Source organism: Oryctolagus cuniculus, chromosome 10 (assembly GCF_964237555.1).
Source record: "Oryctolagus cuniculus chromosome 10, mOryCun1.1, whole genome shotgun sequence".
Classification (NCBI taxonomy): Eukaryota; Metazoa; Chordata; class Mammalia; order Lagomorpha; family Leporidae; genus Oryctolagus; species Oryctolagus cuniculus.
The window spans coordinates 90619618-90639675 of record NC_091441.1 but is presented as its reverse complement, the minus strand read 5'-3'; the positions used below and the strand labels follow the sequence as shown (position 1 = coordinate 90639675).

General features: G+C 41.9%; 1 protein-coding gene across 1 annotated transcript in view; it reads right to left on the bottom strand.

The window, feature by feature from the left end:
* The window catches only part of LOC127492426 (small integral membrane protein 20-like), a 107529-nt gene extending 95350 nt beyond the window's left edge, over positions 1-12179 (bottom strand). The window contains exon 1 of the mRNA XM_070050031.1: positions 12155-12179. Coding sequence (XP_069906132.1) covers positions 12155-12179 — 25 coding nt within the window. The remainder of the gene's footprint in view (positions 1-12154) is intronic.
* Between the last annotated feature and the right edge of the window lie 7879 nt (positions 12180-20058).

Sequence of the window (20058 nt, the reverse complement as noted above, 5' to 3'; positions counted from 1 at the left end):
TGACCTAAAACCACCCTGTTTGTTACTGTGTCATTGTGGGTAACACAACTGTACAATATGGCCTTGTGTGTCACTGGTGAGAGACCTCACTACTCAGAATGGAATGCTCTTTTAGGAACAGCCAACAACCTGTATTTCCAAGTAGCTTCCCAGGCCACAATGTCTGTGGCATGAGAGTAGACTCAGGGCTACGTGAACCCAACACAGCTATGAGAGAACTGAATGATTTATGTGATTCCAAAGGCAGAGAGAGACTTCTACCCTGGAACTTGATTTTCTTCTCCTTAAACCTCTTCCTAGCCACTCTCATTAAAAAAGTGCTGCCACCACCCAGGCACTCAAGCCAGCAACCTTTAGGTCACCCATGATCATCCTCTTTTATGATTTCCAACCTCCTTTCAATCCTCTCCAAGTCCCTTCAGTCCCACTTCTAGATTTTTCCTTTAGTTGCCCCTCCCCCCTCCATTTTCACTACCACTACCACCATCTCTTATTTGGACTTCTGCCTCTCCTCTCAGTGACTCCCTACTTTTACTACTCAGAGTTTGATCATTCAATGAAACTCACAGAAATTGTGCATCCAATCACGCCCATACTGAAAGTCCCCCTGTATGTTCCCATTTTCTAAATATAGAGTACAGACTTCACACCTGCACCTGTAGTGGCCCACAAGATCCTGCCCCAAATGGACCCTGTGTGTCTCTGCATCCACACCTGGTTCTTCTTCCCTGCCAATCACTCTGCTCCAAGCACATTGATCTTCCTGCCTTGAGCTCTGTCTCTGTCTTTCTGACATGGAAATGCTGCCCTCTTGCCTATGCCTTTGTTCTCCCCTCTGTTGAAGGCTTGGCTCATTTGGATCCTCCAGTCTCAGTTGATCCTTCCCATCCTCAGAGGCATCTTCTGTGAATGCTTTACCTAAAGTCACCACTTCTGTTAATGTCCACTTCATCCCATTACTCCTTTCCTTTGTTCTGTGTTGCCATCGTTTTGCTCACTTGCCTTCTTGTTTTTGATCTATCTCCCTGTACTCATCAGCTTTTTGCCACTACAATGGAATATCCAAGGCAGCAACTAACTCTCCAAAGAAAATATTTATTTAGCTCACAGTGTTGGTGGTTTGAACCCAAGCTCAGGTGGCCCCAGGGTTTGGTGTCTGGTGAGGGTGGTGGATGCTAATGGCTGAGTATGTGTGGAGCAAAAGCTCCCATGGCAAGCCAGGAAGCAAAGACATGGATTGGTCCCAACTTAGGCTTTTATAACAACCTTCTTTCAGGAGAATTACCTTTAGAGGGCATGACCCCAAAAACCTAAGGAACTGCCACTAGACCCACCTCCTCCTAAACACCGTAATTTAATTAAGTCGCAGCCCTTTTAGAATGATTAGCTCAAGACTTTGGGGTTTACAGTCCTGTGTGAGTTTGGAAGCCAAATCATATTTGAACCATAGTCCTCCCCCCTGGAATTAGTAGGGCCCATATCTATATAGTTCCCCATGGTATCCCTAGGATCTAACACAGTGCCTGGCTTGAGCTAGACACTTAACAGCTCCTTTTTATGACTAACTACATGAACAAATGAATGGATGCATAGATGAATTTACTCCTTTGCACAGCTGATGACTGCTTACTTATGTGATATGGTCTGGAATTTACCTCCTGCTGAAGTTTTTTAAAATGCCCACTTTTTAATCCGAAGCTCATCACCCTTACAGCAGAGTGCTGAGTACATTGTTATAATGCTTAAAAAAAAAAGAAAAAGAAAAGCAGAATTAGTATTGGCAGAGCTTGTTTGCTCTGCATCCCTCTCATAACCTGCTTTTGGAAAGGGTGGTTTCCCTGCCATGGCTTCATCAATTCCTAGTCTTCCGACCCCTGCTGCTGCAAACCACAGGCAAGGCAAGCACACCATCACCTTTAATTAGCAGGAGAGGAACCTGCCTGCCAGCTATAGATAGTGCCTTGGAAACCAGGAACAGAAAAACAGAAGGCAGGGCCAGGTTCATGGGAAAGAACTAGGAAATGTAAAAGAATAATTATCCTGTTTTAACATAATGTTGTTAATCTGTATTGCCCATTATCATCGAGAGTGTCTGGCCCAGTGAAGTATGCAAGCCGTGGAGCTGCTCTTTGCTCCAGCAGTGAGGCGAACGTGGGGGACTAGCTCCCCATCCATCATAATAATTAGTTTGTCATAATTTTCTGCCCTTCTTGGCTCTGTAGTAAAAAGATAGAAGAGGCATTTAAAGTTACTCAGGAATTGTTCCCCAAATTTCCTCCTTGTTCTTTATGGGAACAGATAGCTGTATTTCTGCCCTATTTATTTTATGTTTGGCCTGTGATAATGAAATATATTTCATCTGGAAGTATATAGCTTTAATTTTCATGTTCTACTTGGAAACATCTTACTGTTCATTTTGTTTGCACTGTACAGTATATAAAGAGAGCCCTTGCTTCTGTCTGAACTCACACGTCACCCACCAGAGTTAATTCTGGTTTGAAGACCAACATTATGACTCCATGAGCTGCCTGCATGATAACTCACTTGGATCCATAGTCCTTCAGTGTTTGCCAAGTGCTTTCTTCTGTTATCCCCCATAGACCTAGAAAAGGCAGAGATTAGCTGCACGCCCATTTTATAGAGGAGCAGACAGGTTAATTGCCGGGCCATGTTGCTGATGCAAGGAGGCCATAGGACTTGAATCCAGGCTTTTCTCATCTTAAATTTTGGTCCCCTCTATGAGTTAAGCAATATCTTTTGTGGAAATGCAGATGGAGCAATTTCCAGTTCTTTTTTTCCTGCCTTTGCCATTGCAAACAGAATGATCTTTCCTTTACATCATGGGGAAAAAAAGGGATAGGAAATTTGTGTAAAAATTCCAGGTTACTGACCAGCGTAGAGGTTCTCAAAGTGTGGTACCCAGGCTCTCGGGAGACGCAACATCACCAAGGAGCTTCTGGCCCTACCCACAACTACTGACTGATCAGAACTCTGGGGTGCGGCCAGCAATGTACCAAATCCTCCATGTAATGTGACACAGGCATAGGTTTAAGGACCACCCATCTAGGGAGAAGATAGACAAACACAAGGAAGAATAAAGAAGAGAGAAAAACACATTGTGTGCCCAGGGCTGGGACTTCCAAGTGAGGTTAGTGGGTTCTTGTCGTAGACTTGCTGTGTCATTCATTCACAGAGTATTTTCTGAGTATGCACTGTGTGCCCAATACTATGAGGATACTTGGGATACAACAGTGAAAAAACCTAAGATCTCTCCCACCTTGGATCTGATGTTCTACCTCACACTCTTTGGGTGAATGATGGAAGGGGACAGTTACTCTGCCCTTTGTTTTCTGGCCTGGACAGGGGTCATACTAATGTTCTTGATGGTGGGGTTTTTGTCTGGGTGCAACCAAAAACACCAAGTGACTTCACATAGTTAGTATTCTACAAGTGTATGCCCTTGTCCTCACCACACACAGTCAGTCCCCCAGCTAACAGTGCCATCTGCTGCTGCTGTCCCCAACTGTGATCTTTTTTATTAAAGATTTATTTATTTATTTGAAAGTTAGAGTTACACACAGAGAGAAGGAGAGGCAGAGAGACAGGGAGAGGGAGAGAGTGAGGGAGAGGGAGAGGGAGAGAGAGAGAGAGAGAGAGAGAGAGAGGTCTTCCATCTGCTGGTTGACTCCCCACATGACCAGGATGACCAGAGCTGGGCTGATCTGAAGCCACGAGACAGGTGCGTCTTCTCAGTCTCCCACATGAGTACAGGGGCCCAAGGACTTGGGCCATCTTCTACTGCTTTCACAGGCCATAGCAGAGAGCTAGATGGGAAATGGAGCAGCTGGGTCTTGAACTGGCGTCCATATAGAATGTTGGCACTGCAGGCAGTGGCTTAACCTGCTACACCACAGTGCTGGCCCCCCCAACTGTGATCCTGAACCCTACAGAAATGTCCTCTTTCCTATAGGCATGAGACTGACACAGATAACTCTGAGATGCTTAAAGCTGATGCTCAGAATATCCCATTTAGAAGTGTCCAGAGGATTCCTGGATCCAGATGGTAGGTATGTATTTGTGAAATCGCCAGATATTGTCACTGTTTCAAGTATCACTTTAGCATTGTCAGCCAAGTCCTCTGGGAATATGCATGACCCTGGCACTGTTTGTGAGCCCTCCAACTTGACAGATATACAAGCTCAGAGAGGAGAGATTTTTGAGCAGGGCAGTTTATTCATGATGCCAAAGAAGTACCGGTCTGGACAGCAAATGTAGAGTGAAAATTGGTACCATTCTTGGGCTTGCCTCAATTGTCACTTCCCCAAATATAAGGTGCTTTGTGCTGTGTTCAAAGCCCAGCTCCAACTTCAGATTGTCTCAGACATGATCTCACATAGGGTCAGCTAGTGTGAAGGTCTTTCATCAGAGGTTGCTTTCCTCCTCTACCCGTGATGGAGAAAACACAGTTTGCCACCTCCTGGGAGACCAAGAGCTGCCTCTTTTGCATAATTTTGTGTAGTTTCTTGAGAGTCCATGGCAAAATGTGTACTGAGACCATGTAGGCCAGAGTCTCATGTCAGCCTCCTGTCCCTCAGCAGTGTGTCTGCTGAGCATGCTGGAGAAGGAGGAAGAGTTTTGGAGAGAGGAGGAGAATGGCGTTGGGGGCATCAGAGCAAGAAAGAATGAGAAAGAAGGTAGAAAAGGAGAGAAAGAAGAAGACAGAGAAAGTAGGAGGGAAGGAGGAAGAAGAACCAAGAGGGGTAGGTATGGGAATGGAGTGTTTTGATTTGGACACTCTTTTGGGTGTTCCCCAAAGCTCCTTATATTAAAGGATCCCCAGAGTGGCACTATTGAGAGATGATAGAACCTTCAGGAGGTACAGCCTTGAAGGAGGTCATTAGATCCTGGGGCTGTTTCTGTGGAAGGCAGTTCACATGGGCATCCTTGGTGGTTCTTGCCAGAAGATCATTGTAGAAGTCAGAGTTTGGTCCCTCTCTCCTCTCCTTCTTGCTTTGGGATGTGATCCTCTTTCTGCATGTGTTCCTCCATCTGCCATGGGCCCCTCATGAGAGCCGAAGTCTGTGGCATGCTTAATTGACTTGGAATCTCCAAAACTGTGAGACTTTTTTCTTTATTGGTCATCTGCTCCAAATATTTCTCTGTAGAAGTGAAAAGCTGACTAATATAGGAAGGGGGAGGGAAAGGACTTGGGTCTGCAGAACCAATTCAAAGTCCATGTACCTAATCTACTGCTTGAAGAAGAGAAAACAGGGATACCTAACTGGTTGTCTGATGGTACAGCCAAATACCAACTGGGCCCAGTGTTGTACTGATGGCCTAACCCGCTTTTATATGATGCCAGCCCTTACAAGAGGGTGCGCCTAAAATGAGGACCACTTCAGCTCAGTGTTCCTCACCACTTCTATGATGTGGTCTCTTTCCTTGACCTGTTCTCTTCTTTGAATCTGTGCATCTATCACAAGCGTTCACTCTGCCTCCCTGGGGTTCACATACCCATTCGCATTGTTTCCCAGACACTGAGCCCTCAGAGCGTGGGCTCCACGTCTTAGGAACCAGAGTGTTCCCAAAGAGCTCGTGCTTTACATTTAGTGGAAACCACCAGGTTTGTATAATGTAGTGGAATTGTTTTTACTGAGAACTTTGGGATTAAGTAGACCCCACCCCCTCCACGGGGTGCAGTTTCCTGTTGATTGTGAGCGACAGAATGACTCCTTCTTTTAATCCCTTCTTAATGATAAAACATTATTGAACGGCAATTTATTAGAGCTTTTATTTTATTTTTATTGCCCTGCTTCCCTGCTCTGCCCTATTCTATCAAGAACAGTGCTCTGAAGGCATACCTCATAGTTCAGATCTGAATTTAAAGAACTCAGACTCAATTGCTCAGTTAATTAAATTTGCAATAGTCTCTTTGGAGATATTTATGGACTTATTTTTCACACTTTTGCATTTTCCTTTTCCTCTAGTTGAGTAGTAGCAAATGCGATGTGACAAACACATTACTGTACGTGGCAGTTATTTATAGACCAAAACAATTGATTTCCTGATAGTCATTTAATAAAGTAATTGCTGTGGTTTGGCTATGATTTAGGTATCCCTAAGTTTCCATTGTGATTGGAGGATCGTTCTTCAGGGTGTTGGTGCTAGGAGGGGCCAGGGTGCCTGTAGGAGTTGGGGGCTACTGGGAAGTCATTGAGTCTTTGGGTCAGGCTCTTGACAGGTCATTTCAAAAAAAACTTGGTAGTTTTTTTGAAAGAGTTGTTCAAAAGGAACAATTGTGGAGTTAGAAACATGCCAGGGGATTCCAATACAATCCCATCAAGGTGGCATGTACCAATGCCATCTCATTAGCCCAAGTGATCAATTTCAGTTCACAATTGATCACACTGCTAGGTCTAAGAGTCAAAGGGATCACACAAACAAGACTAGTGTCTGCTAATACTAACTGATAGAATCAAAAAGGGAGAGAACAATCCAACATGGGAAGCGGGATACACAGCAGACCCATAGAATGGCAGATGTCCTAAATAGCACTCTGGCCTCAGAATCAGCCCTTAAGGCATTTGGATCTGGCTGAAGAGCCCATGAGAGTATTTTAGGCATGGAAAGCCAAGACACTCTGGGAAAAAAAAATAAAAAAGAAGACCTAAATGAAAGATCTCTGAGAGTGAGATCCCAGTGGAAAGAACAGGGCCATCAAAGAAGGAGGTACCTTTCTCTGAAGGGAGGAGATAACTTCCACTTTGACTATGACCCTGTCGGAATAAGATTGAAGCCAGTGAACTCAAAAGGCTTCCATAGCCTTGACAACTCATGGCTAGAGCCTAGGGAGATTACTGACGCCATAAACAAGAGTGTCAAATTGTTATGTCAACAATAGGAGTCACTGTGTACTTACTTCTCATGTGGGATCTGTCCTTAATGTGTTGTCCAATGTGAAGTAATGCTATAACTAGCACTGAAACAGTATTTTACACTTTGTGTTTCTGTGTGGGTGCAAACTGTTGAAATATTTACTTAATATATACTAAATAGATCTTCTGTATATAAAGATAATTGAAAATGAATCTTGATGTGAATGGAATGGGAGAGGGAGCGGGAGATGGGAGGGGTGTGAGTGGGAGTGAAATTATTGGTGGGGGGAAGCCATTGTAATCCATAAACTGTACTTTGGAAATTTATATTTACTAAATAAAAGTTAAAAAAAAAAAACAAAAGGAACAATTGTGTACTCATCTTGATTTCTTTGCTTTCTGTTCAAAATGGGACTGCTTGCTCCTGTACATGCCCTTGTCATGATAGCACACCATCCACAGCCCTTGCCATCAAACCAATGGGGTTATGGGGTCATGGACTCAGAACCTCCAACATTGTGAGTTAGATAAATGTTTTCTCTTATTAGGTTGGATTCCTCAGGGATTTCATTGTAGTGATGGAAAGCTGACTAGAGGAGGCAGCTTTTCTGGGATGAAGACTCACAGACCTCTAGGTTTATCTTGTCTCTGTTTGTGGGTTCTATTCATCTCACAGGACACCCCAGAGAGAAGCACAGCTCATCTGGCCTTGTCAGGTACTCCATTTGAATCTTGGGGATTTCCTTTGTGGCTTGCAGCTAAAAGCCAAAGATTAGGACATGGGATCTACTACCTAAACATCTTGAAAGTAGAAGACTGGAAAAAGATTAGATCAACACAATTTCCATTGTCTGCAAACCAATGTACTTAGGATTCCCAGTCCCAGGAAAAAGTATTATTCCACTGTGAGATATTTAAGCCAATTTCTGTTAAAGTGATGCTGATGCTGAGAACTATGTTCAAATATCACAGTCTATTTTTCATACCATAGCTTTTGGTATTTCAATCATGGGTACCAGGAAATAAAATTTTGAGATGCTTTTCTTGTATAACTTCATAATATATTTGAGATAGATCGTTTTTATCTCTATTTTATAAATAAAGAAATGAGGATCAGGAAGAATAAATAGTATCTTTCAGGTCACAAAGCTAGCAAACGACAGAGCGTGGTCTCAAGTCCGGATCCTGGGATTACCAAACGCATAGTATTTCCACTATCCCATTTTTATTGTATATACAAATAGGCTCTGAGATGAAAAATCTCAGAATAGTAGTGCAAATAATAGATAAGGAAAAGCAATGTATAATTCATAAATTAGAGTTTTATACCTAGGAATAGGTTGGATAATAGACTTTTAGCTACAGTTTCTTTGTAAAGATATTTAATATTATGGACTTCACAGAATACTCCAGAAGAATTTAAGGAACAAAGAGAGAACATTCCCTGTTAGGTATGAAAGCATGTTATAGAGTGGTAGCAATTAGAAAAATCGTGGGCCTCAATCACAGTGCTTTAGACACTGCTTGGGATGCCCACATCTCTGATTGGAATAACTGGGCTTGAGTCCTCACTGCTCTCCAGGTTTCTGTTAATGCAAACCCTGGGAGGCTGAAGGTGATACCTCACGTTCTTGGGTCTCTGCCACACCATGGGAATCCCTAAGTCCTGGATTTGACCTGGTCCCATCCTGACGGTTGTATCTGAAGAGTAAAGCAGCAGATGAAAGATCTCTCTCTATCTGTCTCCCTCTCTCTGTCTTTCTAACTAAAATAAACTAAGAAAAATGTGGCACTGACAGATGTATCAGGCAGACAGCCTGGAAAATAAACTCATTAATAAATAGAAATTTTGTGTATGAGAAAGATAGTACTTAAAATTATTAGGGAAGAGAGGGGCTGATTATTCAGCATGTGATGTGGGAACATTGACATCCATTTGGAACAAAAAAGATCCCTACTGCACATTATTTAAGGAAATGCTGGATTAAAAGTCTAAATATTTTAAAATGATGTATTAGAGATCATCCAGTGCATACGTGTGTGATGAACTCAGATTTGAGCTATACTGTAGAAAATGCATTTTTTCCTCACCTGAGAATAAACTCTGTTCTTCAGACACAGCCGTATTAACTCCTATTTCCTGTTATAGAGGGTGCTGTTGACTGCATACAAAATATAAGGATATTAGCACATCCTGAACCCACTCAGCTCATCTGCCCGGTAGTCAGAGGCTCGTGCCTGGCAGTGGCTAGCTGGAATGAGGGGTGCAAGACTTTGTTGTGGAAGAAAGCAAAGCTAACTTCTCCTGCCTCACCACCCACACTGCCCAAGCGTATTCTGGGTGGCCTTGCTCTGTGTTCCCACAGCAGCTGGTATTTCCTGACTCCGTCATTATTGCAATTGACTGTTCTGTCTTTCTTGTTACACTGTGAGTATCAAGAAAATAGAGCCTACTGTGCTCTCCACCAGCTTCAGCCCCATGCTTGGCCCATCCTGTGCTCAGCAGGACTTTGTGGAATGTGTAGATAAGCCCACTTTTGACCCATGGATAAAAGGAGTATACAAAAAAAAAAAAAAAAAAGGTAAAAATGTTTAATAGGGAGATTGGCAGTCCCGTAAGAGCATCTGGGCCAGATAGATGTGTGTGCTTGTGCTTCCTCGGGGGCTTCTGGACAAAGCACAATAATGTGCCCTGCCAGGTCAGATTGGGGAATCCAAGGCGGTGACAGGACACACGGCACAGCTGCTGCTTTCCAAGTCCTAGCAGTTTGCCGTGTACTGTGCACAGTGCTTTCTCTGTTCTTCCATTTACTCTCCATGGCAACCTTAGGGGATGGATACTCTTATTATAATTTTTACACAAGGAAATTGAGGCTCAGGGAGGGTGACCATGAGCCAAGGTCTCCAAGCTAGTAAGTGGCAGCGTTGGAACCAAAATGAAGTCCGTCTGACTTCTTACTGCCTCCATGCAGAGTCCCGAGAAAGAGATACTGTTTAGGAATAAGAAGTTCTTGCACTCCTGGCCCAGTCCTTTCCCTCCCATTTCATTATAAGAGCCAATATGAACATCTCATAAAAGTGCTACCCCAATGGAGAAAACCCAGCCCTCACAGTCCTCAGCACTGCTCCTGGTTGAGAAGTTCAGCGACCTTTGGCCCATGACCCTCCCTGGTGGTCCATGATTTCAGGTTGCAAAGCAACGCCTGCAAGATAGATGGCGCTCTCCAGAGCTCCCCAGCAGGCTGTCCTTCTGTCACTGTGGCACACATCACACAAGAATTCATGCATGACAAGCTCCCACACCCACCAAGAGATACCCACGTCCACTGCAGCCCTGCAGCTGCCTGCTTCGTCTTTCTTAGAAGAGGACCAAACTTTACACTTACCAGATGCAAATTAGTAGTGTCTTCTAACCGACTGGATCACTGTAATTGGTTATCTACAATTTCAATTGAAGTGATTGATGGCTTTATTCTATAATAAGTTAGTGGTATTAACCTGTGCAATAACCACATGGCTTCCGCTAACTGTATCTGTGCTGCCTGAAATAAATTGCAGGCACTGACCTAAATATTCCTCGGTTTTCTAAGTTAGGAAAAAGTTAATTTGCAAAAAATAACAAAACTGAGAAAAGTGAAACAATACTCTAATTTAAATTGTCTATTTCCACCATAACTTATAATGAATAAACAAAAGACAAAACAAAAAAAAAACCCTCTTAATAAATGGTATTGTTTGAGCAATGATTTGCAGGTAAGATGCTCAAGCTACTAATTGCAGGAAATGGTAGAAAAGTCAATCAGTTGCCTGGAAAATGAAAGTAAACCAATTAGCTTTGTGTGGTTTATGAGTATTTTAATTCTGGAAAACCAAAACTACCTAGGCTAACTTTGAGAAAAATAACCCTGAAGGAGGTATTTTGGAGCCACATCAATGATTTCATATAAAAATATAATGTACATACAATGACTAATTCTAAGAAATGCCTACTCTTAAAGGAAAATAAAGTGGCTACAGCTGATGCATTTATGTGATATACACTAAAATGAGATTTCATAGACCTGCTAAAAAATTAGTATGTTAGTTTCTTCATACAGCATTTTGGCCCTGTTCCATCTCTCACATAAGAAGGTAGTTCAGTTCCTGCAAGATGCTGACTACCACTGCATGATCTCTCTTTGTTGGACAGGTTCTTCAGCAAGGAAAATTGGGAACAGAAAGGACAAGATTCCTCCCTTGCTGAAGATCCAGTGTAATTTACGGAGATGAGAAGCAGCTTTTCCTTGAAAAGGATGGAGATCCCTGTCTACATGGCAAAAAGAGAGGTTGGGACAGGAGAACCCCAGACTCAAGAGCCTTCTTAGACCTATGATAGTAAAGGCTGGGAATGGAGACATTGATTCCATCAACCTCCTTCTGCTCTTCTTGCCCTGGAAAGTTTCTGTGTACTCCATCCAGGGGCTGAATGTCCCAATTTGGAGTTACTCTTGTTGAGACATGAGGCTGACTCTTATAAAATCCCATAGAGAGAAATTCATAGACAAGGGAATGCTGAGTGAGTTTCTGGTCAATGCAGTTTCATCTAGTTAACACCTTTGTCTATGCAGTCAGTAGCCCATTGAGTCAAATCCTGGCACATGGTGATATGTGACTGCAGAAAACCTAATCCAATCTCTCTGAGACTCAGTGCCCTCCTCTATTAAAGGGGGATGATACCATGACCTTCATAGCACCAGAGTGAGTATCAAATAAAATAATGCACACAAATTCCTTCACTTGAACTTCAAACATTCAATTGACAGTTTATGAATTGGCATAGTGAAGAGGACTCAACTCAGATAAATCAGAGGCAAGTAATCAACACATGTAACCCCCAGATCTTTTACTGAGAAGTTCAGCTTTCTTGTAAGACATGTAGATTCAGGGAAGTGGGCTCCAAAGTGGGTACGCAGGGCTCTGGTTTTGTCTCTGAGAGTTTGGAGCACTCTTTAAAGTGTAGAATAGTTTGACATTTGACTGTAAAGTTGTAGAACATAAAGGAAATTATGCAAAATGCACCTGTTCTCACCAAATTCTACCAGTGGTTATGCCCTAAGAAAACATCTAATCACTATGACAATGGATGATGATATTCAAAGGTAAATAATTTTAATGCTACTAAGGATCATTAACAAATTACATAAGCAATCACGTGTTTCATATAGTTTCCCCTCAAGTATCATAAACCATCAGCTTTCACATATCTTGATAAGTACAGGATACTTGTGCTTTCCACATACCTTCTCTTTGATGGGACCTATTCATGGTAGGTTATATCAGCAGGTCAATTCAGCTTAGCTTGATGGGTCATAACTGTCTATGTTTTATTTACTGAGCCATGTACTACCCTCCTTTTCAAGCTTGCCCAAAGGAGTTACTTCTAAGGCTGTTTCTCTTCTGTGCACAATCAAATGCTTTAGCATGAATTCCGTAACTGTGAATTCAACATAGGGTTAAGCTGGGTAATAATATAAAAAAATGACTTTTAATAATACCTTAAAATTTCCTGAATCTTGAAAATTTCTTTCTCAGTAATTCAGCCAGATAACTTATTGAGTATTTGTGAGTTCAAAGAGTGAGCCATGTTTAGGGATGACAAAACCTCAATGTCAAAATGAGAGGGAGTCCATTGCACTCACCCAGGACCTAGTACATAGATCACAGGGAGAAAACAGAGCTTGATATCAAGAGAAACTTGCCAGTGGGTGGTTTGATTATTCTTCTGGGGCCATCCAGTCATTTCTCCCCATTGCAGAGTTTATGCAGATAGTAAGGATTTTCTCACCATATTCTTCTCCTTTCGAGTGGTTCTGCACAAAGGAAAGCACATTATTAACTGAAGGACTTCACACACCACGTATATGCTTGACATGGTGCCGGGCGCTACTGGAAGCATCAACGAATCAATCAAAGTGGAGGGGGTAATGAATACTCACCACCAGATGGCAAAAGTGGAGTAACCCACTGCTGATGATGGCTGGGATGATGCGAGGTAGAACATAAAGAACCATTCTTATTATAACAGTGGCTATTGTGTATCTCTTGCCATGTATAAGAGGAAAAATATAATTAATTTACTGATGCTATAGTATCACAGGTATTATGTAGACAAGGTAAATAAATGTGTGTATTTATTTGAAATAGAGAAAACAATCGTACAGGGGACACATGGCAATTATTAAAAAAATAGAGATTATCTATACATTATTGAAATTTGGAAACTATTTATGCCCATAGAAGAGGAGAGCTATACCTTGCTGAAGATCAGATAGCCAGTGAAAAGCAGAACTGACACAGTGATTCCTATATTCTGACTTTCAGAGTCTTTCTAATTTTTTTTATCATTCCTCAAATATCTCCAACAGCTAGGTCTGGGACATGCTGAAGCCAGGAGCCAAGAACTCAACTCATGTCTTTCCACGTAGGTAGCAGAGACTGAAATACTGGAGCCATTACTTGTTGCCTCTCAGAGTGTGTACTACCAGGAATCTGGGAGTGATAGCAGAGTTGGACTGGAACCTAGACACTCTGATTTGGGATGTTTGTGTCCCATACAGGGTCTTAATCATTGTCCCAAACACCTGCCCCTCTCCCTAGTCTTTTGACTTTAGTGGGAGCTGCTTCCATCTTTCTCTGATCATGTATGCACTTAAGGTTTGAGTGCACCATAAAGAAAGCAAAATGCTTCCATATGAATATCAGTTAAAGACTTCAACCTAGTCAGTGAAGTGTTAGAATATTCAATGGTTCATTTCAAATGTGGGCCTTGAACATGTTACTATGAATAGTTTCTAAATAATGAGCTCAGGCCAGGAGTAGGGATCTTTTCTGGGCCCCTTATAAAACCTCAGCATTTGGACACAGCTAGAAAGAGGTGACAGCTACATCAACTCAGCATGGGGCAGGCTTCCCAGTGTGCCTTCCTCACATGCCAGGACAGTCACCTCTGTTCCCAATTTCCATCCACTTATAAATCAATGAGAAAGATTAAGAGAGACTTGAAAACATAGCTCCTAGCTGCAACTTGTTTGCAATAATAGCTTCCATTTATTTGGTATTGTGCCTAGGTAATTCCTGAATCTCATAGCAGCAGAAGTGAACCTTCTCATCTAGCAGGGTCTTAGTCCACCCGTACAGGATGGACTGGGCCCAAGGAAAGGTAAGTGCGCTGCTCGCCCGTTCCCCAGCCTCCCTTGTTTCCGGAGACAGTCAGACATAGCTGGGATTCAAGTCAAGCAAGAACCCTTTTATTTCGCGCATAACAAAGCCTTTAAAGCACTAAACTGCAGAGTCATTGGGGCAGGGCATAAGGACCAACCAATCGCTTAAACGGTCATTTTACAGGACGATTGTCATAGGACTGGCCATATGTCTATACCCTCGTTATCAGTGTTGCCACTTCCCCTGATGTTACACAGCCAATCAGCTTTGGTGGTAAATAACTTTGGATTCCGCCCACCTTATTTCCTCTCAGTGCCATCTTTGAATTGCCTCGTGTAACTAATTTCCCCACATTATCTCAGTTTGCAAAAGGAGATAACAGAAGTTCAAGGTGAACTAGCTTGCCCAAATGGAGAAGCTGGGCCTCAATTCCAGTACTGTCTGGAAAAAGTCATAAGGCTCGGAGTCAGTATTGCTGCATACAATGAAAAGGAGAGACGTATGAAGTGATACTGAGTAATACAACACATACAATGATTGCTATATTAGGTAGTAGTGACTTTGAGTCTAAAAGACTTAAGACTAGGAAAAAATTATTTTTCTGGGTGTGTGTGTTGTTTTTTTTTTTTTTTTTTTTTTTTTTTTTTTTACTTTTCAGTTGAAACTGATTCTGGATTCTTCATGTTTTAGGCACTTGTTATTTGATGCAGAGGTCAGCAAACTATGGCCCATGGAAAAAATCCAGCCCACTGCCTGTTTTTGTAAATAAAGTATAATTAGCACACAGCTGCACCTATTATTTCTGTATTGTCTATGCTTATTTCATGCTGTGACAGCAGAGCTGAGTAGTTGTGACAGGGACCTTCTGACCCCAAACCCTAAAATATTTACTCTTGCCCTTTATAGAAAGTGTGTTTGCTCTTACTGTAAATACAGAAGACTTTATATAACAGGCAGAACTTGGAACTTGATCCAGACAGGAAAATTAAAACTCTGACCATGGGAGAGGGAGTCACAAACTCCAAGTTCTGATGAGATCCTGTTATTCAGTCTTTGTATTATCTAGAGAACATAGCAGCAGCTTTGAGTCTCATTGTTCTGATTTGTAAAATGGACACAGTACTACCTGCTCATGAATTCAGAAGACTGGATGACACAATGGATGATAATCATTAATAGCTAAATTTTATTGCAGACTTATTGATCAGGAATTTTTTTTTGGCAAGTACTTAGCTATTTATTTGAACCTCAGTGTAACCCTATGAATGGGTTACTTGGTATAAAGGCATTTCTCATTAGAAACTGTTAGTGTGCTCTTCTCTTTTGCACTGTCAGTGCTGTGATCCTTGTCCTTGTAACTCAAAGGCTGGCATCTGCCTAGAGTAGGGGGAAGAAGACTGGGATTTGGTAAGAAAGGAAATTTGTACCAGAGGAGGAGATAATTCCTCATTTCTGAGATGCAAAAGTAAAGCTGATGACAGGACAATTTGCAAATTGGACAATGTACTTGCAGTAAGATTTATGATTTTTATTCTCTTTTTGGAGTATGGTGGAATTGGGATACGCATAGAGGATCTCTTTTATAGAGTTGCTCCATTCTATGAAATGGATATCCCTTCTGTTCATGCAGCTTAGCTTATTTTGGGGTTTCAGAATGTAGGAGGAGTAAAAGGCCAATAGCCCTTCCCTTTTCTGGGCTAATTAATTATAGGAAGAGAAATTGAAAGCAGAGTGGGAAAGAGGATGGAGTGTGGCTGGACTTGTCCAGTCCTAGGATTGGGAGCAAGGAAGGTGGTTCTATTACATAATTGAGGAGTTTGGACCAGCATCTCATCTGGGACTGCCACAGCATTGACCTGGGGCAGGTTGTACAGGTGGATGGAAGGAGCTTCTTGGCTTTAGGTTCGCTAGCACCATAGGATGGAACTTGAGCAGGAGTCATGGACCTGCCATGGGGCTCTGTCATATGGCATGAAGGGAAAACACTAGAGATTTGGGTGTGTGGCAGCAGGAAAGTCTGAGAGAGTTAGCTTGTAGCCATGGGCTTGATCCAAGAAGAGACAGAAGCCAGACTCCAGCTGTAGGTGCCAGCATGCAGCAGGAACCGGGGGATCAGGACCTTGTCCCTGGACATCTGAGGACTCACTAAGCCAGAAACCTTGAGCTTCTCAGACACGAAGGCTCACTTGGTTTCTCATCATGATACCTTGATGCCTGCTTAAGGGAGAGAGACAGCGGAGGGAGTCTCTGATGGTCTGAGCATTTTGTTGGGGGAGACTGAGCTAAAGTTTTATGCTGAGCTCAGTTTTAAACAAGAATTTTTTTAAAATTTCTTCTCTACATTCCTCCTGTCCCTGCCACAATTTCTACTAATAGAGAATGAGGGTGGGAAAGTCAGATTAATTGTGGTAAACGTGTTTACAATTGTAGATGCTTTAGACTTATTGTGGCATTATTTCCTGATAAACCCACCTTAAGTTGAAAATATGGTCTGTCTAAAATGTACTTAAACATTTCGCTTAGCAAATGTCATCGCTTAGTTTTGTCTCCCTTGCATGTCTATGGAACACTCACATTAGCCTCCAGGTGAGCAAAATCATCTAACTTGAAGGGTCTTTCATAATAAATAAAGTCTCATGTAATTTATTGACTGCTGTTCTGAAAGTGAAAAATAAAAATGAATGCACTTTAACACAATCATTAACTCAGGCCATTGTAAGTCAGGGACTTATATATGGATTTTGAAATTCATGCAAAGTTTTTCCATAATCTACATTTTCCTTGAGCTTCTTGAAGAGTCCTTGTATACATGGATTTCATCTTTTATACTCAGATGTCTTTTAATTTAACTTTCTACAAATTTTTATAGATTTTTTAGTGCAAACAAGTTGTATTGTGAATTAAAAGCAACTAACAATCACTTAACATTATCATGACCTTGATTTACATTCTTCTTTCTGACTCCAGAATTAGGTTGCTACTGAACACTTTCAGGACTTACATAAACTTTAAAAGCTGCTGTAGTTCTTACTGTAATTATCATTGTTAAGATTAAAATTCAGGCTAGACTCAGTGCTCTGGAAGACACTAGATGTGAGCAAATGTGAAGCAGGGTCTTGGGAAACAATGAATGAGAGCAACAATGGGCTACTTACTTATACATAGATCTGAACCATAGCCCACCTGGGGGTCCTGGCACAAGCCAGGGCTGTCTTTTCAGTCATGCGTTATTTTTTGCTTTCTCTATGTTTTAAGCTTCACTTTAAAGAAAAGGTGGAAAGCAGTCCTGGAAATGGAAGGGCTCTAGCTCTACAGGAGACCTTGCAAGGACTGGTTTCTCTCCTGGTCTCCAGCCTCATGCCAGTTGCTCAGAACAGGTACAAAAGGAGGAGCAGGTGGTGGTTAGACAGCAGGTGCAGAGGGGCCAGGGTGAGATGCAAGGGGAAGCAGTGCTTCTCCTCACCTCCAAAGGCTAGAGTTAGCCTCTGAAGCCCTGGCTGTGGTCTAGCTAGCTGGCAACTCCTCCTACATGCCAGACAGAGAATGAGTGCTGAGCCCTTGGAACACCATCTGCTGTGCATGTCCTGGTACACGCTGGTTGCTTGACTTTGAGTGATTTGGAAGTTACTTATGCAACAAGCTCTAAGTTCAGTCTCCAAACACAGTTTTCCTACAAAGCAACTGTTTGCCCTCTTCATGAGAGGTCGCTGAACTCTGTGATGATTCTGGTGGGAACAGGCTATCATGATAGCTCATCTGTAGCTACTCTTTGGGAGAAGAAAAATAATACTTTATAGAAATGATTAGGATTGAGTTAGAGTTGTGAATAGGGCCTGGCTTTGGTCCTATCCTATAGAATTCATCCCAAATATGTTCTAATGTGTAGGCAAGTTTCCAAGTTAGAAACTACAGGGCTGAAATGTGGCTAAGTCTAGGTTGGAAAGCAGGCATCCTAATGTCTCCACCTGCCACAGCAGCTGAGAGGAAGAATCAATGAGGGTTGGATTTAGTCTGAGCAATGTGTTTTTTCTATGAATGTTTGCCTATTTACATCCATCTTACTGAAATTATTAAAAGGACAAAGGAATGGGTTTGTAGAAAACTTTTCCTTCTGTTATTTTTGTTTTCCTGTACTGTCCACAGTTTTTACAATGCATGCATTCTTTGCTTCTTTGGAGAAAAAAAAAAGACACTGTAAAACAAAGTGTGCATGTGTGTGGGAGGAATAGAGTCTGGTTAATGGGAACCAAATCAGAGTTAGGTCAAAGGAATCGGTTCTTAGTGTTACAGAGCATAGAGGGGTGACTACAGTTTATAATACCCTAGTATATTTTTTATGAACAATAGAAGAAAAGAGCTGCAAGCCTCCAGTCATGAAGGAAAGTGCCTGAAGGGGAAATGCTGATTACCCTGATTAAAATGCCACATGGTAGTCCATGGAAGAGTACAGTTGTTAATGAAATTTCTTTTTCAAACAGAATGAACACTTGAATCTTCACAGCTGTAAACCCTCTGTGACCTCAGATTGTGGTGAGGAGTAGGAAAGAGGGTGAAGAGAGCCCCTTTTAAGGATCCAGCCTTGCTTGCTCACCCCATCTAATTCATAAAGGAGTGTCAAGACTGCTGCACAGACAGTGGTCTGGGGTCAGATGACATTAAGGAATGGTTGCTTAATTTTCTTGTGGGTAATGAGATGTTGAGGATAAATAGGCAGAAGCCCTTTTGAGGGTACTTCAGAAACTTCATGGAAAATACTCATGAAAAATCATGCATGATTTCAACATTTTTTGCACCAAAATAAATGTATTTTTAATCTTATTTTTCCATGAACCTTTTGAAAAATTCACTTTTTTGTAGGAGATACAGAGTGGAAATGCTGAAGGGTGAAGTGCCATGTGTGCTGCTCAGTTTGGCACGTTTTCAGTAAAGAAAATGCAAAGCAAATACTGCAAAAAGGTACACGGTATTGGGTTTGATGATTGCTGTCTGTGTATTCTTAGCACTCTTCTGTTGCTTTCCTGCTTGTTTGAAACTTTTTCTAACAAAAAGTTGAAAACGAAAACAAAGACTTGCTTCAGTTTTCCCTTTCTTTCATCTATTATTCCTCTTCTTTTTGTCTTGAACCTTCTTGCCTTTTCCTTCACCTACCTGAACTGGCACAAGTGTGGCTGACAAGGAAGCCTGTTCCTGGTGGGGATGAAGAAAACAAGTCATTCTGGGTGCTCATCAATGCCATCCTCCCTACCATTTGACACCCAGCACCCTATCCTCTAACATCTGTGTGTTGGTGTAAGACTGTTCATTGCGCTGTTGTTTGTCCTACTTTCAACTGGAAATAACCTTCATTTTCATGTTAAGCAGAGGGCCAAATAGTTCAAGATGCATCTATACAATGAAAGAGCATGCAGGCAAAGCAAGCTTGTGTGTGTGTTTTTTTTAATTATTTGAGTTATTTTTGTTATTTACGTTGTTCTGAAAACAAAAAGAAAAATAAAAGCAAATAAACTTCCAGTCACTCAAATAGTCAAAACAAAAAGGCATCTTAATACAAATGTGGACACTTTAAAGATGACTTTTCAAAGAGGATATCCATGTGGTTATTAAATATTCAAAATATTCAACATAGGTAATTCATAATCAGGTAATTTAAAATTGAAGCCATAGTGAGGTGTCTCTGGAGACCAACTGAATTGGCTAAAACGAAAGTCTGATATAATTTAAAGGGTTAGAGAGGATGTAGGGACACTGGACACTGCACACTGACATTGGGTGTGTACATTAGTAGTCAAGTCACTCAAGAAAAGTAGTTTGACATAATGTAATTTAAAGGTACACATTCGGCTGGCGCCGCGGCTCACTAGGCTAATCCTCTGCCTTGCGGCACCGGCACACCGGGTTCTAGTCCCGGTCGGGGCGCCGGATTCTGTCCCGGTTGCCCCTCTTCCAGGCCAGCTCTCTGCTGTGGCCAGAGAGTGCAGTGGAG